Source organism: Sceloporus undulatus, chromosome 10, assembly GCF_019175285.1.
Source record: "Sceloporus undulatus isolate JIND9_A2432 ecotype Alabama chromosome 10, SceUnd_v1.1, whole genome shotgun sequence".
Taxonomy (NCBI): Eukaryota; Metazoa; Chordata; class Lepidosauria; order Squamata; family Phrynosomatidae; genus Sceloporus; species Sceloporus undulatus.
The window spans coordinates 1,536,345-1,561,007 of NC_056531.1; the positions used below are offsets into that span (position 1 = coordinate 1,536,345).

General features: G+C 43.4%; 1 protein-coding gene across 6 annotated transcripts in view; it reads left to right on the forward strand.

The window, feature by feature from the left end:
* TAOK3 (TAO kinase 3) overlaps positions 1-24,663 on the forward strand; it is a 74,636-nt gene that overhangs the window by 41,507 nt on the left and 8,466 nt on the right. For all 6 annotated transcript variants that reach the window (XM_042441481.1, XM_042441485.1, XM_042441482.1 and 3 more), the window contains 3 exons: positions 6,578-6,712; positions 20,731-20,967; positions 21,580-21,708. In XM_042441481.1, coding sequence (XP_042297415.1) covers positions 6,578-6,712; positions 20,731-20,967; positions 21,580-21,708 — 501 coding nt within the window. The remainder of the gene's footprint in view (positions 1-6,577; positions 6,713-20,730; positions 20,968-21,579; positions 21,709-24,663) is intronic.

Below are 24,663 nucleotides of genomic sequence, written 5' to 3' on the forward strand. Positions count from 1 at the left end.
GAATTGCTTTATAGAACATCTCGCATATCTGGAAACGGGAATCACAGAAGGCAGCCAAATAACCAAATAACTCAAAAGTATTATGCCACAGTGCTAATGTATGCTTTGAAAAGATAATGCCCTAAGGGAAACTTTAAGGAGTCATAAACTATAGCTTTCTTTTGTGACTCTTCAACCTGTCCTTTAATAGTTGTGAATTCTGGATATGCAACTTAAAATAATGGATAAAGTGCTGAGAAAAATGTATTACTTTAGTTTTTTTTTTAAAAAGCCCATGCAAAGAAGTGGACTTCTGCAAAAGAACTGACGGATGATAAGACCACAAGGAATTGGAAAACAGAGCACCGAGGAAACCGATGAGAAAAAAAGCACATGAAGCAAATTCTGGAGGCTTAGTAGTGTAGGACCTCAAGGTACCTGAAGCCAGAAATGGGAAGTCTGATCAGTAAAGAAGATGGCACAGTTCCTCAGACAAACTCATCATCCCTGTAGTAGTGTCCTACAGTAAGTGTCACACAGTACCCATGTTGCTAATGCACCCGATTTTCTAGTCATTGTAAAGATTTGCATCGCAAGTGTTTGAAGACTCACTCTTGGATTTTGCATATGGAGATGTTTGACCCTAGTTGCTTTTGATATCCCAAGAAAGATCAAATGCTGCATGCTCTGTGCTGGAATAGGGCACTGGAAAACCTCTAGGTGGATCCCTTCATGAATGTGAAGCTTCACTCATCTGTATGGTGGCATAGTGGCTATATTATTCCATTAAAGAACACTCCAGGATGATTACAGTATAACAAAATAACTAAGAAGGACAGTGCCTTGTCACGCATGCCTTGCAAGGGTAGTTTATAACTGCCGCACCACACCAAAACCAGAGGATGATAGCTAAGCAGGATACATGAAGTTGAGTCTCCATGCCTACTTCTGGTGAAGGGCTATCCTGTCTAGTTTCCTTCCATGAGGATTGTTTGGGGATTAAAATGAGCATAATAAACTATGTCTTACTTAGATCTGAGCGAAGTTAGAAGAAAATAATTTGTGTTTCTCTGAAGATGCCAGCCACAGATGCTGGTGAAACATCAGGAATAAAGTCTTCTAGAATGGCCGCATAGCCTGAAAAACCCACAAAAAACTATGGAGGCCAACCATGAAAGCCTTTTCACATAATTTGTGTTTTTTAGTTGCCAGGAATTTGGGTAGCATAACAGATGAATTTAAATTACTAGATCAAGATTAAAAATAATTAGATGGCATAGAGATAACAGCAGGCTGGTAAATAAGGATAGACTCTCAGAGCTCCTGAATACACTATTTAAAGTGATCCTATATCACCTATCTTCAAGTAGAACTCTTTACATGGGGCTTTTCAAATCTGTAACTAGATTTCTGAACAGTCTCATTACTATAGGGTCCAAAAATCTGTCACCCATGTCTTTGTTTCTGGCTGTGTTAGGTATCATTCTGAAATGAAATTTGGTTGCTTCTAGTGAACACATCTGATGGCCTTCTGTAGAGTTTCCAAGGGATGCACCTAGCAGTGCAAGAGATAACCTCTAGCCTTTTTTAGCTTAGAGGTTATCTAGTGATATAGATGTGAATAGTTCCAAGATAGAGTTTTGGCCCTTTATGTTCCTTCTAACCTTCAGCTGACTTTGGGCACCCAGAAGCCTGCTTTGCAGTTTAGGTGCTCAGCAAGCTTTTCGTTGCAGCAGGACTTACAGTCATCTTTCCTGAATTCTCCAGAACATCTTCTGAAACCGACAGAATATCTTTCAACTCCGATTCCAGTCCCATCTTGCCTTTCTTAGCAAACACTGGGCTCTTGGTCCAACCATCCTAGGACATAATGAGTGTCCATCTTACTGGAAAGATAGGATTAAAATGGTAAAGTAACTACTGGATGAGGACTAACGTCTCTATGGAGCCACACTTTCAAGTGTTACTGAAAACTTGTCGGAAAGGCTGGCCAAATGCTCTGCCCATAACAAATAATTTCACGCACACACATATTATCCTTTCCAGCTTCCAAATTGGGTTGATGAGCTTTTTCAAGTTCCTTTTACCCTGAATGTATATTTTTGGGGGGGGGGGATTACCTTGTTTGAAAAACAGCCACATTTAGTTTAAATCCGGATTCTGTTAAAAAAAAATCTGGTTTTAATTTAAATTTCCTTCTAGACTCAACATTATTTCTGTGCACAGATATGTTCTGCAAGATGCAGCTTATCGCACCTCAACATTGAGGAAAATCTCAGTCGATCTTTTCAAGAAGGAAAATGGCATCCTTCCTATATACTATTCTTCTACCCTCGAAAAAAATGGAATAAAAATGATAATGTTAGATGTTCAACCTTTTGCTGGAAATGGAAAGCCTGCCTTAAGTGTCTCCTGTTGGTCCAAGAACTGTGCTCATCTCCACCAACTTGACGCACTTGGCTATGCTTGAAAAGCCAACCTGCTATTGATCCTGCTTACAGGACCTGCTCTTAAATGATCCCCAGGCATTCTCTTCTGCTGCTTCCAACACTTGAACAGTACATCTAACCCATACGAGCAGAAAAAGGCCTTGCAACCATGTGATAGACAACATCAGTCACACAAATGCTTGGCAGACCAAGCTGTGCACCTGTTGCTTAGGAGAACTGGAAATGTGGACTCGCATACAAGCAACTTGACCTCTGATAATATTTTTGTGTCTAAATTGCCTATTAATCTGGAATTTAGCGTTACAATGGAACTCTGCCTATAGGAGCCCAGTAACCTTTCTTAGGTTTGTTCTCAAATGTGGAAGGACGCAGCTGGCTATATTAGATTGCACTTAACTCGCAGCTAACAGGGGAGCTATTTCGTCAAAAGACTTCCGCATTGGGGTCCTGGTGGACCTGCAAAGCGATGGACTGGTAAGATGAAAGAAACTGAAGGAAGGCAGCATCCAAGGCTTTTACCAAAGCCTACTAGATACAAGAATATAGAAGGTAACCCATTAACAGTTGGTGATGATCTAGTTGCTGCTAAGTAACAAGAAGCCAGCCTTGCCTGGGCCATTTATCTATCTCAGGTCTTAAGAGAGATAGGTTGACTTGGCCACAGTGCCCTAGGGATTCTGGAATTATGTTTATGGCTGTACTACCTTCTCAACTCAATCTTACCCTCCAGTTTCATGTTGTTTATTTTTATTTTTGTGTAGTATCAGCAAGGTGTATTAGGCAAAAATGATAGGCTCTTGTTTCCGGAACATTTACCTATCCAAGAGGATAATGGAGGCTGCGATGAAAGACTAATAGGGTCCTGGTGAGGAGGAGAGGCTCAGGGGCTTCTTTGGTTTCATATCAAAATGAAACGGAATAAAACACGACAACAAAAAATGGTCACCACCCCTCAGAATGAATCTCATAGATTTTAAAATTAAGAGCCCCGGACTGCATTCTTAGGCAGAAGTGTGAACAGAAAGGTCTTCTTGCACCCACAGCATGGCACTGGGTTAACTTGAATGAAAATGGTGTAAAATGCTGTTTCATAACTGGGATGCCGCTATTCAAATGCCCTGTTTTGTGGTAGTTGCCTGGTTCTTTTCATTCACGGAGAGCACTCGCAGTAGGACCTCTGAAGAACTTGAAGTATAGCTTCTTCTAAAGAAACTGGGAACTCTCTCGAGAGACATTTACGAACGCATGGAGCCAGCTGGACATTCCATCCCTGCTAGATTCAGTAAGTCACAAAGAGCAATGCAAATCCTTGGCTGGACTTGACCAAACAACTTGTCTATATTTGTAGGCCCCAGTACGTGGATGTTTTTATCAGAATGACCAGAAGGTACACTAGAGACATCTCCTGGCAACTTTGATTGTAGAGCCCAAATTACAACCAATACAACATACCTTCAAAGACTATTGAAACTACATTACAGTGTTCTGCCATTGGATCAACTACATCTCTACAGGCACATATCGGTAGCATTTGTATGAAGGAAGGTTGGAGTAAGCGATACAATAAAGCTTGAGCTGGCAGCAACTGAGATTGTATTCTAGCTAATCTTACTGTAGCTGTGTGTGTCTGCCTGCAACAAGCAAGATCAATGGCAGCTGCCTCCAAAGACCCTTACTGAGCATGCGTGAACAATAAAACAGAGAAAATAGGAGAGCAGATCCACCTGCCTCACCAGCTACCCTCAGCGAGTTAAAAATGCATAGATCTAAAGTTTGGTCACCAAAATGAAAATCGTACAAAAAGTGGAGGCTGGCGAAACCAAAAGGCATCCCTGCTTGCATTTTGGAAGAAGCCTTCAAATGATCCCCAGAAGGTTCAAAGTGTGGTGTTTACTTACACGAGACTAACTGACCCGATTGTTCCATTTCACACGTGTATATGGTTAGGTTTGAATAAAAAGTTCACTGAAGCATGTTGAGCGGCTTGTCTTTTCTTATAGTACAGGAGATGATCCCTATTCTTTCTGTGGTATTTCTGTCTCTGGTACCAATTTTTCGGTTAAAGACACAATACCCAGGAACACATTTTACTTTATTAATCGAGATATACCTGTACTTGGGCCAGATTTCAAAGGTTCTACGCTGCCTGGAAAAACTACCAGACAACACTCAGAAGATGCAATGTCCGAGGGCAAGAACATTTTCTTTACCTCTGTCCTTGCCACAGAGTAAGCTCACTGGTGGCCTTCACTCATGTGCAGTCGCACTCATCATATGTTTTTCTCTACTTGCATTTGAGCTATTTTCCTAGTAGTTTGCTGCAGTTGTATAATGCTTCCCAGTGTTGGTTTCCCCTTTGTTGCATGATATGGTGATCCTTGAACTTTTGTCTTTTGAAAAGCTATAGCCATTTTTAGGTACCTCCTGAAGGTAATGTGCCAGTTCCAGCTGGAACTGGGATATTGGACTAAATTCTTGGGTCTTGCCCTTCTTATGCCACACGTTCTAATGCTGTGAAATTGTGCGGTTATTATTTTTTAAACAAGTATAGCTGATACCCTTCTGTACTGCCCATCAGTGTTGTCTTGGAAAACGTAGGAGAACAAATCTAAGTTGTCCCAGTGTAGAGACTAGCCGTTACGTGTGGGACACGAATCTCTTTTGAGTGGCCTATTGCATAACCTGAGCATATATAATAACGGATAAGTAGCACTTATGTATCTAGGATTATTAGCCTGAAACATTTGCGTGGTTGTAGGTCGTGTTGAGCAAACACTAGATGGGGAGCTACTAGTAGATCTCTGAGTAGTTTACAGCACATTGGTAAAATCCAGTTGTTAACAATAGTGACCAACGGATTTTTCCACCAAAATTGGGCTGCTGAAATGAAGAAAACCTCGGGTAACTAGGAGCTAATTTTTATGAGAAAGGACTACAGGTTCAATTCTATGTAGTGCTGAAATCAAATTCCTAGCCTAAGAATGTGTGCGTTTTTGGAGGTTTAAATTCTAAGTGAATGGCTTGTGTACCTGATTCTGCTTAGTGGATCTTGCAAGTCTAGTCAAAATTAAAATAGAGAAGATGAACCTAAAACTTGACCACTCCTGGTGTAGGTCACTAGTCTTATTCCCATTGTGCAGATGAGCAACTGAGGCTGAAGGGGTTCTGGTGCTCAAAGCCATGCCCATGGATGAGCTGAACTGGAAAGTCATGTATTTTGAGGTCCATGACTTAGACATGATGCCCTGGAAGGATGCCAGTTCTCAGATGACACATGTAGCCATTTGAAGGATGTTTGCGTGTGCATGTATGTGTGTGAAAGAGAGCATGACACTTCCCTGTGCATCCCTGCTGCCAGATCCCTGTTTTCTGAGCTTTGAGCCATGAGAGAGGAGAAAACACTTGACTAAAATGATTCCTGTTAGAGTGTGTTCTGTCTCTTTAAATGTAAAAAAAAAATCCTTTCCAAGGCTATGGAGAGAAAATGCTAGAACCGTGCACGATCATGACTAGAAAGCAGGATCCCTGAGTGGTCACAGAGCTTTTTCAGCACAAGACACAGAGCGAGAGCGAGGGAAGGAAGGCTGGTCTCCTGCAAGCTGCATCTATTTAAGCAGAGATGCTTCTTCTCCAGGACAGATAGCAAGTGCAGAGGAAAATCCAGGCTGGAAAAAGGGAATGTGGCAGATCCTTGCTTCTATGTTCAAAGGGAGAAGGCGAAGCAGCAGCAGCATCACCACCAGCAGCAGCAGCACCACCACCAGCATCTTTGCTAGCCATGGAAACCATGTTTTTAAAGGGATTATTTGGGTGCAGTGTTTTAAGCAAGCCCTTCTGAGGACTCTGCCTTCTCTGCAGTGCTTTGTGTTTTTGATTCTCTTTTTTGCACATATGTAATTCTGGAGGTTAAAAAAAAAAATCTGCCAGGGATTCAGAAGGCATCCCACTAGCGATCAGCTGACATTCCTAACTGAAGGCTGCAATGTGTTGCTTATTCATTTTGTACTGTGCGAGCTGCAGGGACTAGGAGAGAGCCAAACTATGCATTTCAAACAGCAGGGCTTGTGCAAAAAGAGGGGTGAAAGAGAGGCAGCCAGCGAAGAAAGAGCACAACCGGACTTTCTCCTTGTTTTTATCCATTTCTGCAGGATCATGTATTCATAAGGGATGAGGTGGGCCACGGGGAGCGCAGGCCTGAGCTGCGGCCTACCCACTCAGTCCAGAATCAGGCCCTCCACTACCGGAACCGAGAACGCTTTGCCACAATCAAATCAGCATCTTTGGTAAGCAGCCACCACACCCCTTGCCCCACTATCCGTCCTTTCTTTCCATTTTCCCCCTCCCTTGTTCGGATGTGACTCTGTTCAGCCTGGGGAAAGGGTCAAGAATTCTCGCCTTTCCCCAAAAACCCTCCTTTAATGTTCATTTATTTTAATTTTTCCTATTTGTTGGCATAGCAACTAGATATTGCAGGAGAGACGGTTTTTGTCCTGATGGGATACTCTGTGTGCGGGGGGAATATCTTGGAGCATTTGGACCGATGTGCAGCTTTTTTCCCATTGAAACATGGCTTATTTTGGGGAGGGGGAAGGCTTGACTATATATACACAGAGGCATACATGCATGCATGCATCCATACACATGCATGCAGCCATGTCTGCCTGTGTCCATATCAAATATATATATATATTTTCCTTCTGGTTGGTGTGTTGGGAAGTGCATCCATTTTTGTGGAATATCATTTCTGTCTGTCTGGGTTGGGCGGGCGAATGGAGCGGGGGGTCGCTGCTAACTGAGTCTGAGGTATTGATGATGGTAATTTTAATGAGTGCTGATGGATTTGGCCAGTGGAAGGAACAGGCGGGTTGCCTCCCATGGCGAATTGCTAGCTCTTTGCTTCCATTCATCCCCATTCATTCATTGACGGCGAGCTGCATTGTTCCCATTTTGACACCGAAAAGGACCAGGCAACTCCTATAAAAACGACAAGAGGGATTGGGTTGGGTTATTTTTTTCCCTCCTGTTTTGTTTTCTGTGGGGAGGGTGGGTGGGTGTTTTTTTTTTCCGGGGGGGGGTGTTGTTTGTTTTTAAGGGAGGCTCCAAGACAAGCGAGCCAAAGGGGGGATGGAAGGGGTGGTGGTGGTGGCAGCAGCGGTGGTGATGGTGGAGGCAACATTTGTACTATTGCAAATGTGATTGCTAGTGATGTCTTTGTAGTAGCAAAAGGGGTGTGTGCTGGTAGGGAGTGAGGTCTGTGCCTCCTCCCCCAGCCTTTCCTCTTCACACACAGACACACTCTTGCACACACACACTCGCACACAGCTGGAAATTGGCAGCAGCATCCCAGGAGTGGGGGGGGGGGGGGGGGGGGGGGGGGGCTTTGCAACCCAGAAATGCTCTTGTACATGGAAAATGATAGAAATCTTTGGTATTTCGGCCAAATCAGTATTAGAGGTCACATGGGCAGAGAGATTTACAGGGTGCCCAGCATTTGGCCATTGCATTTGCTGCCTGCCATTATGACATCATCCTGAGCCAGCCCAGAAATTACAATAGATAACCCTCCCCCCATTTTTTTTGTCTTGCCTTCAATCTGAATGATTTTTCTCCTTTGCCGCCCCCCCCCACCCCACCCTGAGTCCCTTTTGCAGTGCATCTCTTCCCCCACCCCACTTCCATCTTCAGAAGCACATCAAAAGAGCTGGTTAGCCCCAGACAAAGGTGGGTTGAGAAGGAGATGCCATTCGCAGGGAGAGAAGCTGTTCCTCCCTTATGCCGAAGCAATAGAGTTCTCAGTCCTGCTCATGCTTATTGCTGGCATGGATCCTGGGAGGGGTGTGTATGTGTGTGTGTGTATATATGATATAGTTTCCTCAGTGGCATGGGGAAGAGCTCCCTCTGGAACTTGCAGGTTGACCTGGATGCATGGGCGTGGAAGAATGGTCTTCAAAGCAGCATGCCACACACTGCTTTTGAGCAGAGGCCTCTGTTTTCTCTCCCTTTGTAGAGAAGTCTATAGCGTCAAGATACATACCTTTCTTGCCATAAAAATGGACCCGGTGTAATGTCAGTTAGTGTAGTTGTCCAGTCATGATCAAACTCTTGCTTTCAATGCCACTCAGTTCTGACTTAGGCCTCCTCAGCATGAAAGGGGTGGGAGCGGTGTGCACATTTTTAACCCCGGTGGTATAGTACCATCAGTGTCAGCATCACATGTGTCCAAATTCTGGTGAACATCAGCCTTCACACATGGTAACTTACACTCCCAGGTGAATTTTGCAAATGTACAGAGTCAGAGACACACCACTGAACCTTGACAGTTACCTTAGTGTAACCTAGAAGTAGGTAATGTGTATATATATATCTGCTTTGGACACTCACTGCATCCATTTGTCGGCATTCACGTGTGATCCATTCACCAAATTCATAATTTCTGCTGTAGCATATTCACTATTAAATATCATACTACTTGCTGTGTAGTAGTTGGAGCTACAATGATGCTTGAAGGAGTTACCATGCCCAAGATACTCATCTACCAACAGCATTGAGAAAATAATATTGTAACATAGCCAGCTACCACTGGTGTGTTGCCTCTGTCGTTGGCGCCTTCCATGTCTGCAACTACCATCACCAGTAAGCATTACAGGTAATCTTGCTGCTGTGTGTCATGTGGAGGTGTAACTCTCCCTTTTTAATGCTTGGAAGCATAGGCTTAGCCATTGAAAAAGAAATTCTGCCTGAGCTGATTCCTTATCCCTCATGGTTTTTTATTATATACATGCAAAAATATTACTACCAGACATTGCAGTGTATTGTCATCCCTGAACAGGAGAGTTCCTGCTTAGGATCTCAGACGCCCATTTTCGCCTCGAGGATACTATAAGCTGTACAGAATCCAAGTAAGCAATTTGCTTCCCTCTACCCCAGTTTCTTGGGGTTCCCCTACTCCACCCCAAGTGTCACTCAGCCTGTCTTAGCTTCTGGAGGCCATGGAGCATGCTCAGACCTCACTGGGACATTTGGGTGATCAGTGCTGGTGGGCTGTCTCTGTTTTCTGTTTTTTGCCTGCCTCCAAGCTCCCTTGAGAACTGCTGATGATCTTTTCTTGCTTCTCAGTTGTGGCTCCATTTCTGCCAGCTCTGTCCACCTGAGTTCCTATTCAAGGGAGTGGTGAGGAGGCCTTTGGTTGCCACTGCAGCTGAAACCTGCACAAAACCTGGGTTGGGGGAACTGCAAGGACCACATTGGCTTGTAACTTGCTGCTCCCTTTCTGAGAACCATGATTTCAGTCCAGTAGCCACCTCTTCCTAAGCATGCCACTTATTAGCTCCAGCTCCAGTCTTGGTAAACATAGTTGAGCATGTGAGCCCTGCAGTTGTCTAGATGCATCATGGAGACCTTTCCCCTCTTCCTCAGTGAAGTCTCTCTTTTATCCATCAACCAGACTGACCCTTTGTGCCTACTCCTCGACCCTCATGCTAATTTTGTTTTATACTCGGTCATAACCTAAAGACTCAGGATAACCCCTCTTCCTCATTTTCATATCCTGCCTACTGTTACCTTTTGCACTCCCTTGTCACTGTCACTGTCACATGGACACAGAGGAATATATATATATATATATATACTGTATATATATATTAAATCCCCAACTTTGAATGGAAACAAAGGCTTCTGGGCATGTCCTAAGTTGTTCAAGAAATAAAAAAAGGCCTATGAACATTTTGACACTTGCTTCATATCATTGGATCAAAACACAACATGCAAGACTGATAAATAACGCCATATGCCCAATGTCCTCATCCTAGAGTGGTGGATTCCACCCAATGTAACCACTTAGGGTTTGAGTGCCTTGTAAGGATGCATACACCTTTACAAGCTCAGCTTGACTCGGTGAAGTCTACCCCTGCTCCACCCCAGTTGCAAATATTCTCAAGCTGAAGAATCTGCTAGTGGCTTCCTACCCCTCCTAGTAAGAAATGGAGGATTCCCAGAGAGTCATGACTATCATAGTCATTTCCTATTGGAAGATAAGAACCAGCGTATGTCATGTGGGAAGCTGCCCATTTCATAGTGCTAGGAAGTGTATTGTGGGACTAGTCATGGGGGGGACAGTATGTCCCATAGGCTGCCAGTTCACCTTTCCTTGCCCAGATCCTTTTTAAAATCTGTTCAAATGAATACCTATACATCTGACCATATCCAGTCCAAGCAACCCAAACTCTATCTGTGCATCTCTGGCGGTGGCATCTGGACACATGTTCTCCCAGTTTCTCAAGGAAGAGCTCACATTTAATGGAAGACACACATAAGTACATGAGTACTTTGGTGGTATGGGTGCTCTTTGGGACGTGCATTTAGGAGGGCAATTTGGGGGGTTCCATATTCACCCAAATCTTATGCCATGTACAGCATTCTAGTACCACAGAACTCTTTAGTCAGTCTCCAAACTTTTTCTTCTGGGCCATATTTTACCTTCTGTTGTTTGTACTGGTAGCTTTAGCCCCCTTTGGCTTTTGTTTCCTCCTCCTCCTCCTCCTCAGCATGTCAAAGCGATGACATGCCAAAATTGTATAGCAAGGAAATAGCAATCCTGTATTACCATAAATAATATCATGACTTCTCTAGTGCCTATATTAAACCCACTTGTTTTTAGATGTGCTTCTGTCAGCCGAGGAGAGGTTTGAAGGGAATACATGGAGCCATTCCTTATCATCCAGGTTGATGACTCCCTCTAATACCAAATGAGGATTGCCCCATACCCAGGATTTGGTAAGACCACACAGAAAAGAGGCAGGGGTTTCTGCATAGTCAGCAGACTCCCTGTGAGCACAGAAATATACTAACTTGTAAATTCAAATATACACACCTGTCAACATTTCACAGCTGAAAACCAGGAGGCATGTGGTCAAGCAACATCCAAGTGTTGTCAAGATGGCCAGAGTTATCAATGAGAAAGAACAGACATGCTGGAAAAGGCTGCAACAGTTTGCTTTTGCATGCGCTTTGTGGGAAGGGAAAGATTCTGCCCCACCTTCTCCTTTCTCCTCACTGAATACTTTGAGTACAAACTATTTTTGCACTTTGAACTCAGTTTGCAAGGAAGCTGAGAACAAAGGGGGAAGTAGGAAGAGGGGAGTGAAACTGGGACCTTTTAAAAGCAGCAGAAAAAGTGGGATGACGGAAATGTCCCTGCCAAATTGGGACGGTTGGAGGATATGAATAGATAGATATATGGCACTTAAATGACTCAATATGGGAATCATGCTCAATGACTTCCAAAACCAATAAAAACCACTACATATAATTGACCGTGTTGTTTATCTATCTGTACATTTAGTCTAAACTGCGAAGGATGTCAGGTAATGAAGGAAGTGTGTGGGTTCTTTTGGCCTTCTTGAACTCTTAACAGTTTAAGGGACATGTGCTGTCATGTTAAAAATGATCCCGCGCACCCCACCTGCCACAACACTAGGCCAGATGAGGAAGCTTCCCATACAATATTTTTCCTTTCCTGATTTCTTGAAACCACCCTCTTGTCCTCTCTGATGTACAGCAATTACATTTTCATGTTTGTGAACTCACATATTTTATATTTTTAAAAAATTATGCATAAATTCCCATTTTTGTATGAAACTTTCCCTTGCATACACATTTTTGTAGAATATTTGAGCCAGGCACTGCATCGCAAAATTCAGAGACGTGTGCAATTCAAAGTATGGCTTGATTCTGAACTACACCATCTGGAAAATAAAAATCAGGTTGGCCCCAGTGATGTGATGGAGGCGCAGGCTCAAAGTGCTAGAACTTTTAATAGCAAGGTTGATAATTTTGTCCACTAGCCCCCTCAAGCCCCTAGTTCCTCTGTGAATAGCCAAAATTCTCACAGTAGCTGGAAAGAAAATGGATTTTTCAGCAATGGTATATTGTTCTGAGTTGTCCCTATTGTAATGCAAAGGGTTTGGGGGTAGGTTGGACTCAAATGGGTAGTTAAGGCTCATTCCATTTACAAAAGACTTGCACCTGGTTTACATAGAGACTGCTAGAACTGACCAACAAGCATTTTGTAACTTTTCATGGCACCATGGCTATGGGGACTCTTACAATGAGATTGCACTTTAACATTTGCCGCCACACCTCTGGTCAGTTAACTTTAAAAGGTGGACCAGTTGAAATTCTCCCCCATCCCTGGTCTAAGGTTTATTTCCCAGTGCTGTCACAAATGGGGTTGCGTGTTAACTGGGCTGAAAGAGATCTCGGTCTGGGACCTTGGAAAGGGTGGATGGTACTGTGCAAGATGCACTGCTAGGTCTGACATGATAAAAAGGGAGTTCCTTGTATCGCTTAACTTCAAAACCACTGCATTCTCTTGAAGCCAGTCCAGTCATTCGTCTTCTCTCTCCATGAATCATTCTTTTTCTCCTTTCCATATCAGGTTTTAAAATCCATTCCTGCTGTTCCCTTAGGGACATCAATGGTGATAGCAGTATTGTAGTAAAGTTAAATGAGGTATTTGTGCATGTCCTCACAAAAGAGGTCACCAAAGGAGAGAGTCTCTTATCTGAACTCGCCCTCTCAGATGGCAAAATCTGTAAGCGATGTGCCTCCGAAAAGGGTTTTTGTGACCAATTAGTAGTATTGTTACTGTGGTGGTGATGATGACAGGCTTTAAAGGTTGGGGGGACAAGACGGGACAGAATTCTGTTGAGCGATCACATTTTTGGAGCTTATCTTTCAGGAGTTGCGTACAGGGCTCAAGCCAGTGGTGGGCAACAGGAAAGACCAAAGCTGGAAGTGAATGGAGCCACTTTTGCCATCCTTTCTACCATCCCTTGTTCAGTCTTGCCCTCCTCCTTGTCACCTACGGGGCTGCCAAAATGGTAGCAGTTTCTTTGGCAGCCCCAAAGAAGTAGCAAATCCTCAGTGTCACTGCCTTCCTTCCCAAGCGCACTTGACGGGTATAAGAGAGGGGACTTTTTTGGTGGTGGCTCTCAGATTTTTGAACTGCTCCCTTGCTCTCCTTCTATTAGCAAGTGTGAACCCTTCCCTGTTCCAACAGGCGTTCAGGAACTGACTGCAAGGTGCTTTTAATGGGGTGGGGATTTTATATCCCATCTTTTAAATGATTTTAATTCTATAGATTAATTACTTTTAAAATATCACACACATGCATACATATATTACTCATGTTTTTGTACGCTTTTAATCCGTTCTGGTTTTTACTATTCAGCAAGACACCTTGAGCCACCGTATTGGGGAAAAGTGGGGCTATAAATGAACCAAATAATAAGAGGAACAACAGCTTGCTCTTGCAAGAAATCTGAACTGACTGTTTTCAGAGGGCTTTTGAAATTGAACCCAGTGACCCATGAAATTTGGTTATTTAATTATTTATTTATACTACGAGGGCCACTTGGTGTAGTGGTTTGAGTGTGGTGTAGGGCTCCTGGAGATCAGAATTAAAATCCCCACTCAGGAATCCCATAGGAACCCCAGATGACCTTGGGCAAGCAAGCCCCACTCTCTCAGCCTCAGAGGGAGGCAAGGGCAAACTCCTTGTGAAGAAATTTTGCCAAGCAGACCCCAAGATGCGGTCTCCATAAGTCAGAATCAGCTTGAATGCACATCACAGCAACAAATCCCACCCTGCAGCTGGATGGTATCTCATAGTGGCTTACATATTAGCGAAAGAACAAGACTATTCTACAGTCTGGCTCACAACCCCAAAAGGTACAATGCAGAAGAAAAAGGAGATAGGGAAGGGGAAGGAGAGCAAAGCAAGAACATTCAGGGTCAGGTTCTTCCATGTTGCAGATTTATTGGTGGAATGGCTGCTGGATCACAGTTGAAAAGAGGTAAAGCGTGATGAAGCTGCCTTCTCAGGAAGGCCCTCTTCCTCACCTTGGTGGAGTCAGCAACTTAGGGCAAGAGCTGTACATTGCTCTGTCGCAACAGGTTCTCCAACTATCCATTAGAGTATTGAAAGCTCTGTAATGTAGGTTGGTTTTATCATCCCCATTTTTTAGACGGAAGGCTGAGGAAGGTGGCCCCACCTAAAGCCAACTGGTGAGTTCTGAACCAAGGGCTTTCTGACTTAGAACTCATTTTCCTAGACACTACGCTACTCCTGCACTTCAAGAGGCCATGTCCAGTTCCAACTGTACTATTAAGTATAATGTGATTGCTACCTCAGGTGGCGTGGCCTAAATACCCTAAAGACGCCAGATCCTATCTGATATTGGAAACTAGACAGGGTCAGCCCTGGTGAGTACTTGGATGGGGGACTGGCAAGGAATCCCAGGTGCTGTAGGCTCTATTTCTGAAGAAGGAACTGGCAAAACCACCTCTGAGGATACCTTGTCTAAGACAACCCTATGAAATTCTTGAGGTTGCCATAAGACAACAGGTAACTTGAAGGCACACATGCGTCGCTCAGTTGGCAGATACAGGGAGGAGCAGCAGGAGTAACACATACATACCCAGTCCCTCATGAGCTCCCTGGTGGGCTGTCTTGCCATGCATCCCGTCATGCATTTCCCAAATGGCTTTCAGTGCAGTGGAAAACCCTGTCTCAGTTCCAATGTTGAATGCTGTTCCACTCACCTTCTGTACATGGTTGTATTTTGCCTGATTTACTTCAATATATGAAATGGCTGACTTATGTGGAAATGCACTCTGTGGGTAGCTCTGTTCTGGGACAGTGGGAGATGGCTTTTTTGGCCCTGTTTTTAAGCCTCTTGATCTGATCCTGAAAACCACAGGCCAGGGATCCTGACAAACTCTAGGCAGGTTTAGAAGGGCTGTTATTAAAGACCAGGCCTTCAAATCCAGCCATGCTTTTGAGTGTTTTGATCGCCTTTATAAGGCAGGGTTTCTCAGAAATGCTCTCAGATTCACCCTCGCTTCTAAAATTGTCCTTTTTTCCCCCTTCTGTCCTTTCCCCTCCATCAACCAATTTATGAGTGTTGGCAAGGAGGCCCAGAAAGATCCTGATACATAGCCAAATGGGTGTATGTGTGTGTGTCCTTGCACACATTACATTAAATACTATTTTATTGGGAATGTCATCTGCATTCTTAGTCAGCTTCAGTCTTGCTTCAGCCCACAGTTGAACCTAGTGTTGGATGTTATATTGGCTATGCTGGCTAAGAGGTGTCATCCACATGCTCCTCAGCCCTGATATAAGGGACTCCCAATAGCTATTCATTGTGGTCATAAAAATTTGTGGGCGATGCGGGACAGTGGTTCTTGTGGAAGCCTCTATGTGGGAAGGAAGAGGTTGGATTTCCCGGTGGTTGGTTGGCATTCTATGCTGTGTGTACATCAAGAGCCTGCTGGCAATGAACAAGCCCCCACACCCATTTGAGGCTTCTATAGAAGGAAGGTGGCTGCCTAGCACAGAAACCAACAGCGCTGGTCTTCATTTTTTGGAGGATGTGGCAGCTCAAACAGAGGCGACAAGCCCTCCAGGTAGATGGGTAAGCTCTTGGGGGTTTAAAGGAGAGAGGTGGGTAATGGGACAGCCCTGGCTGCTGCTTGCATTGCCTTGAGAGGCACAAACTGAGCAGCCGCTTGCAGAGGGCACAGAGAGATTTTAGTAGCTGCTTGGGGTTCTTTGTAGCTCTAAGTCCAGTCATTCATCTATTCCCTCCCCGCTTTAAGTGTCTTGCAACTTTCGAAGGGGATTCCAATCCCCTGCCCCTTACTATCTTTTGTTTTCTGGAAAGAAACAGGCTCCAGAGAAGAAGCCAAGACAGAGAAATGCTTGTTTCTCTTTGCTTGCTTTTCTGCTGAGCAGAGGGACCAGAGAAATAAGGAATGGGGTGTGGGGAAGGTTCCCCCTCCCCACCCTCAGCTGTTCTCTAAATCCAGTGCTGTCTTTTATGACTTTCTCAACCACATTTCTGGCAAAAGAGTCAGTAAACCTGTTGAACACTAAGATGAAATTCACGAGGGGCAGACTCGCCCAACTCCTATCCTCATTCTAAAAGGGCTGGATTAATTGAAGGGATGCTCCCATATTAATCCATTTTTTCCTGGACTAATTGAGATTTGATGAGGCCCCCGTTTGCATGCCCAGTTATGTCACTGGGCACATAAAGTAATCTGCAAGCTGAGGTGCCTTTTGATGCTCTTTCTGTGTGAGACAGACATTTGTCCCCAACTTCAGTGTTTCACTACTTATAGGGGAAGGGAATAGCAGTGGTGGTGTCTGTCACAAGATCCTTTGAAGCCCCAGGTACTTCCACATCTTCAACCCACCTGGTTCCTTCCCCCTTCTTCCAGTAAGAAATACCCTGAGGAAGGACCTAATTTGTACCAAAACCTTGCATACTTTTTGTGTATGAATGATGGAGGTAGGTACACATCACAAAAATGACAGCTCACGCTACCTTTTATATAGTAACTGTCTTTTCCATTTTGTTTGGTTTGCGTCCTACCTTTCTGTCAAGGTTGGAATGCAAGGCACCTTATATCATATTCTAATAGCTAATAAAACACAGTAATGTATCCTCACTGTGAGGAAGCATCTGAGGGCATTTTCTGTTTCTTTCCTGGTACACCCAGGACCCCCACTGCCAGTACTTGCCCCTTCAGTTAGTAGTGCAAAGCAAGGGTGGAAAGGGTGTACACCGGCACAGCGGACACTGAGTTCCTCAGTTCATGAATTTATATGCCACCTTTCCACAGCTAGCTGTGCCAAAAGCAGCTCACTGTAAGTGCCAAATGCATTACATTGGAATAGTGGGGGGAGCATTTTACAAATGAGCTCAAATAAAACACAAACAGTGCAAGCATCATAAGATAACATGACAGTGAAATAATGAAACCCAGTGCATCAGTTCATTGCAAATCAAAGTGAACAAACCCAAGACGGATATTAACCCTCCCTGTCGCCATTATAATTGTGCATAGCATGGGCCACAGGAGCCTGGCTTCAGTACGTTTTGGCAGTAGCCACAGCCTCACCAGTCCTTAGTAGGTTAAGGCATGGGACTATCTATTAAAGCAGGAGTGAGTGACACATGGCCCAGTGACCACACGATGGCCCTTGCCTGTGTGGGTGGGGGCTCCAAACAAGGACAGGCTTTTAGGATGATTCAGTAGAGTATGATTCTTTATAGTCATTGCAAGACCTTGCTTTGCCCCAAGAGCACCTTTTCTGGTGACGGAATGGGGATTAAAACCACAATTGAGCTTCCAGCCACTTTCAGTTTTGGAAAAGATTTCTGGTGAGAGTGTTGCCATGGTAGGTCAGCACTGGTCCTCTTGACCTGCCAGAGTTGCCCATCTGAAGTGGAGTGTGGGATAGTTGTCTAGACAACAGTAGGCCTGAGAAGGACTTCAGGGTTCTTAAGTGGCTTTTAGAAACGCACACTTGAATATGCATTGCTGATGTAATGCAAAAGCACAAAAGACTAATGCTGTTTTGGTTTATATTAAGAGGAGAAAGTAAAAGTAATACCTTATGCAACATGAATAAAACCTCATCTGGAGTAAGGAAGGTGCACAGGTAGACAGGAGATTTGGAGAAGAAAACTGAAGATGACAGTGGTTGCAAAATGCACACCTTGCATGGAAAGGCTTGAAGTAACTATATATGAAGAACTGGTTATGGTTAGAACATTGTCTACTTTGGCAGATTGAGATTAAATTCTTGCTGTGGGATTAAGGGATGGTTAATAGAAATCAATGAGTCAAGTCAGAGCTAAACATTTGTGCTAACCATTACACTTTAGGTTGCATCTGCTTGTACCTTCCAACTAGAGAATTAAGAAATAATAGCACAGAGGTGCCTTACCCTCTCCCAGGATCTTCTTGTAGTACATACATTCTAGACAAGAAATGATGTATGCACCATGAGTTGCTATGGGCAGGTTCTTCCCTTAGGGTAGCAGACAGTGTTAGATTATCTTCACATTACTTCTGATGTTGGGATGTTTTTAAAAATCTGATATTGAAAGCAGAAATAGAAATCAGATGGTGCCAAGTGCTTCCCTGCTGAGGTGGAACAAGAAAGATATTTGGATTTACCATAACTAGAGTGAGCTACTGGTAGCCTTGGGAGCGGATCCAGTGCTTGAAACAACTTCATTTGCTTTATTTGCCTTTGCCCTGGCGGCTTTACCAAATTTCTGTCAAGATTTTGTAGCCATGTGGCTTGCAATTTCCCTGTTAAAGAAGAGAAGGAGTCCAGGTCTGTCATCATACAGATATAACATGTTCCATTTTCCTGCGGGTTAGGCATTTAAAGAGGGTCCTCAAAAATCAAAGCAACGCCACCTATCCATCTCGTATAAGTATTTTAAGGAAGCACATTGGCACTTTACTCCACATTCCCTTCAGTGACCTATGGCGGAGCACGTGTATGTGCTCCTTACCTTGGAAGGATTTAAACTGCTTCTGTTTTCTGGACTAGGCCATCTGTGGATTAAAATGTAGAGAAAACATCCTGACTGTCAGAGTATCTTAGCAGTGAACCTGTTGGAGAATGTGTATATGTGATAAAATGAGGATGTGATTGGTTTCTGAGGAAATAACCACACAGAATAAATATTCTGGAGGCCTTTGTCAATTAAAAGTATCTATGCGTGCTTTCATTGGTGGTTTAATCAATAAAAGCTGTATTTGTTGTGTTGGTGGGAGCAAACTTGAATTGGTGGCGCTGCAAGTTTAGGATGTTCTATGTTTCAGTAATAGGTAAAATGAGAAGTGAAAGGTAAAGGGGGAAAAGATTAAAGATGACCTTTTCTGTTTTGTTTTGGGGTTGGTTTTTTTTAAAGAGTAATAGCTTCTGATAAAATACCGCAACTTGTCTCATAACTTTGCTCTCCACAGAAAGGCAGCTAAACTGTTACAACATGGGAAACTGCAAATTGGCTTAAACGTAATTGGTTAAAATGATAGTGACCAACTTTTGAAAAAGTTTATTAATTGCGAGCCTTCGATATAAGTAACAACACAGCTGTGAGTGAAATGGCTAGCTATTTGAGCAGTAGCTGTTTCAGTACCAGCTGAGTAGCGACGTCTCAAATTTTGGCCCTCTTAAAAGACTATATTTTGACCTCATTGTTAGATGCAAGAGAGTCGCTAAGCTAGATAAGAGTTGTGGCTGGTGGAAAAGAGGCGTGTGCAGTGGGCAGATGTTGTGTTCCACCTAGCTATGGCAGTGACAAGACAGACCCAAACAGTGTGGCACATGTGAGAGTTCTGAAGGAGCAGTTTGTCCAGCAGGATCTGAAGCTTTTATTCCTTTTGGCCTAGGTGACTTTTCCCAGGTTCCATCCCATGCCACAAAGTGGGACGTTTTAAAGGAGGCCGCCTCTGGCCTGAAGCTTAGCACTCTGCTTTCTCTCCAAGAGCACTTGCCAGCATGCTGTTAGCATTCACACAAGGATGGTGGGGCTCTTGGAGGTGACTGTCACATGCCGGTTTTTAGCCAGTTAGGCATTTAAAGAGACATTGTTTGTGCATCTTCTCTTTGTAAGGTTCCTCTCTAAAATAAGTCCTGGGAGGGGGAGTCTCTGTAATCAGACTAAACCATAACCCAAGAGGCAGAGACACATCCCTTTTTCCTTCTGTGCCTCAGACAGGAATTGGGGGCACAGTCTTTGCATCATTGGTCTAGTGATGGTTGGAGCGAGCAGATAATTTATGATAAAGAAGGAGCTTAAATCACCCTCCTGAATTTTCACTGTTCAGCAGGAATGTCTGGAGATAGGTGCACTGGGTCTTGATTTCAGTGAGATAGCTCATACATCTCTTCTTCGTCCTTACCTCCCCAAGGTGTTGTATAGGTTGCTACTGGAGACAGTAGGCACCCTCCAAGGAGTGACTGATGGCTGCATCTGACCTTGAGGATGTAGTGAAGCTATAAAAGATGACCAAACTGGTTGTTCTGGACCAAAAGTACTCCCCCCCAATGGTTCTACCTGCCTCCCCAGTTCCAGAGTCTAAAGGGAAAAGATAATAATAACTTTATTACGGCCATTTGGCCAGCACAAAAGGGAAAAGATGAGTGTGCATCTATGGCAATGAAATTTGGCAACAAGGAGAGGTCCAACCCATTCCCTTGCCCAAGGGGCTTTCCAACAAAGCTACTTATTTAGCAGGAACCTAGAGAGTTGAAGCTCAGTCTTTTCTCTTTGGGTCTGTGCAGCCTTGTAAGATGTCTACCTGTTAGCAGCCACTAATGTGCATTCCTGTCTTCTCTGCCACTGGGCCTGAAACGCATCTTATTGATGCTCTCCCTTGTCTATCAAGCCGAAGGTAATATTTCTCTCCATTTTGATGACCTTAGGTTACAAGGCAGATCCATGAGCATGAGCAGGAGAACGAGTTGCGGGAACAGATGTCAGGTTATAAGCGGATGCGGCGCCAGCACCAGAAGCAGCTGATCGCCCTGGAGAACAAGCTGAAGGCTGAAATGGACGAGCATCGCCTCAAGCTGCAGAAAGAGGTGGAAACTCATGCCAACAACTCGTCCATTGAGCTGGAGAAGCTGGCCAAGAAGCAAGTGGCCGTCATAGAAAAGGAGGTTAGTCGGAACAGAAGACTGTCTTGTTTGGGATCTAGAGAACCAGAGTTTGGAAGAGTTCCTTTTTTGAAATGCCCAGATCCTAGAAATCCTCAGCAGTGGCCATGTTGGTTGTGGGACTCTGTCCAAATTAGTCCAAAAAGACAAACTTTTCAAATTCTGCAGACAGCTAAAGACAGTTAATTATTTCAGGGATAATTTACATGGCTCAGCATGAGATAGGAGAGTACACTGCAGCACTTTAGACTATGAGCAGGGAGGGTGTCATAGTTTGGAGTGCTTTCAAGTGTATATAAGAAGCTCTCTATTTGTAGTAAACTTTAACTTATCTTTGTCATTAGCCACATTTGAGTTCTTCTTATTAAAGATGTCATGTAAAGGTTTTCAGTAAATAATAAATATATATTAAAATCACTAGCATAAAGCCTCCCCATTTGTATGTGGTGAAGAGGTACAATCCAAAATTCTGCTATCTTGTAAAACTAAAGGAAGAATTTGTAGAGCTCTGTCCTGGACTATTTTTTGCAGTGAAAAAAGAGTAAAAGAAGAGCAGAAGGCATGGCTGAAATTTTTGACAAAAGTTGACTTTCTTTTTTTCCTTTTCCCTTTAAGGCAAAGTCAGCGGCAGCAGATGAGAAGAAATTCCAGCAGCAGATTTTGGCTCAGCAGAAGAGAGATCTGACCAATTTCTTAGAAAGTCAGAAGAAGCAATACAAGATTTGCAAGGAAAAGATTAAAGAGGCAAGCAAAGCTGCTCCTGGTTTTATTCTGGGTAAAGGCCAAAGCATATTGCGGGTAGTGAGGCTCTGAATGAATATGAGACCATTCGATAATTTTGCTTATAAAAGGGAAGGACTTCCATCAGCAAACGCCACCCCAAATCTATTTGTCTATTTTCTCATTTGAGTTTATATGCTGATGTTTCCTTAAAAGTTTAGGGTGGATGTATACTAAATTAAATAATAAATACATGTAAAATTTAAATAACCTATTCTCCTTGAGCCAAGCTTCACATGCCACATGCTTTGAGTCTTGGATCCAAATATCATATATTAAGGTGTCCTAAATTCTGCAACAAAAAAGCTGAATTCTCACGCCTTTATGAATTAAGCAACTGTGCAGAATGTCCCTTATTTTTGCTCAGATTATTACCAATTACTAATGTATTACCAGTTAGGAGATGCTAGGTGACATAGGGTGACTTTCTTGAGTTGTACATCACTATTTGCTTACATCTTCCACTGTGCATCGATTTGGATCTGCCACTCCATGAAAAAGCTTTTCCATAGGGAAGGTACATGTGTGAGTGAAAGTAACCCTTTGCCCCACACTGTGATGTGTCAGTGTCGCTTCCCCCAAGAAGGACAACCTTTCACACGGGGTTGCCCCGAGGCTATTGCTTTCTCTCTGTCTGGAATACTCTTCTAGTAAGTTTGCCTTTGTGGGCACAGAGAAGTTCCTCTGGTGTCTTAATTATTCCACATCCTTGAGGCAGGGCTAGATGTGATTCAGTCTGACTTGAGTGCCCAGTTAAAGCAGAGTCTATGCAGTTCTGCCCTTTAAATAACCTTTTGGTCTTCCTTTGCATCCTCCCATCCAGCCACATTAACCATGATGCCCACCAAAAACACCCCCCTTTGTATGATGCAAATTATCTCCTGATTTAAATGCCACCTTCCCAGGCATCCCTCATAAACATCCCCCATTGTGTGTGAGGGGGAAAAAATAAATACATTTCAAACAGGTTCTCTCCAGGAATTTATCTCTTATTTCCTTCCTTTTGAAAATATGTATCTTGATTTGGCTTGGAAATTTCTTAACTCCCATACATGCAGAATGGTCCTAAATGCACACACAGTTCTTCCACGTTTAAATTCCAAGTCTCTGAATATAGTTTGCTATAATCTAGGATCATCCATGGAAGTACCATGTTTGCCCATCTGAGATCCACAAAATGTATGGATGACCAATAAGTCCCGATGTTTGAACCGGAGCTTGCAAAAAGGCCGCTTTTTTTACTCCAAGAATTGCCCCATGCATTCCAAGCTCTAATTTGAACCAGATCTCTCTGTCGCTGGATTACCGTTCCTTTTTCTTCATTTGGGTTTCACCTACCACAAAGACTTCTCTTTGCCCCCATAGATATCCTGAAACCTGGTAAACTGTGCACCCTCTAAGCTTCTTCCAGGGTTTAATCTTTCAAAATCAGGACGCCGTGTTGCAAATTTTGCGCAAATATATTTTCAAAATAGCTTCTTATTTTTTAAAGGGTATTTCACTAAATACCTACAACTAAAGAGCTTTGTGATAATTGCATTAATTTCCAAAGCTTTGGTGCGTTTTTCCTCTGTGGCTCTCCCGTGAGTTTCTTTAGGTGCTTGCTGTAGAATGAACTTTTAGCACAGGCTCAAAATTTTTAAACACACAAATAACTCCAGGATTACAGATTGTGAAATGCAAAGTAATGATCACATATGGCTTCTTCATTCACAATGAATGGATTATTGGTGTGATAAATGATGACTCATGTGTTTTGTACATATACACACACACAATACCTAGGTTCTTGATTGTGGTCTGTTGGCCCCAGAAATAAAACTTTTTGTATAATACATATCAGGTAATATTTCCAGTGCCATGTCCAATATTCACAATGCTGCCCCTGATTCTATGTTTGAGACGAATGGCCCTAGATCAGGGAGAAGTTTGTATTGTCTCAAGCTCCCATCTGCACTAGGGCGATAGTACTTTATTAGGTTGTTCTAAACATTTATTATTACTGTGCTACAATCATTTAGCACTCGCATACTGTCCATTTCTCCTAGAAGCAGTGTGAGCCCTGCAAAGTTAGCATTGGCTTTAGTTGTGTATGACAAGCTGGTATCATGATGACAGAAACAACAGAGGTAATTTTATCTAGCAAAATAAGGTGTCTTCCCTCTTCCCAGCTATGTTATATAGTTCCATGCGTGTTACAACACGAACACCAAGTTTGGAAAAGTTACTTCTTGAAGCTGTAGCCCCCCAAAAGTAGCCTTCCTGAGTGCTGTGAGACTAGTGGTATCCATTTTTCTTTGTGCCTTGACCAAAGAGAAACAGAGTTGGATGAGAAAAGTATTGGTGTAGAATTTACTTCCTTTGTGGCATGGGCAAGATGTTGCTGTTAAGCCTTCACAGCCTTTCTAGATTTTACAAACAGCAATAGAGTTGTTAAAGAGAGAAACACATAGGCTATGGCATATACTTTCAACAGCCTATTCAGACAACCTGTGAGCTTGTGGTAACTGCAGGAAAAGAACTCAGAAGCCCTGCACACTGCAAAAACCAGTCACTTGCTTCTGCTCCCACATGCAGAGTTTGGCTTTTGGTGCATGCTGCTGCAGGTGTTGCTTTACCACTGTTTCCACTGCCTCTTGAGAGAGTTATGGAGAGTTCCACGGAGCCTTTTCTGGTTATTCTGTTGGCCATGTTTTATTTCTCTGATACCAAACCTGGCTGAGGGCCGGTCTGCACAAGCATTTGTGACATTTTGAAAAGTTAACATGGAACATCTTTCCCCCCTTGAATTTTTATGCAGTGAAATGATCTTTTGGAAATCGCCCCATGTGATATCGCTGGCCAACTTTTATGTTCACTCCACCAACCTGAGCATAGACCCAAATGCAGCGTGTTCAGCAAATCCTCTTTTTGCTCTCT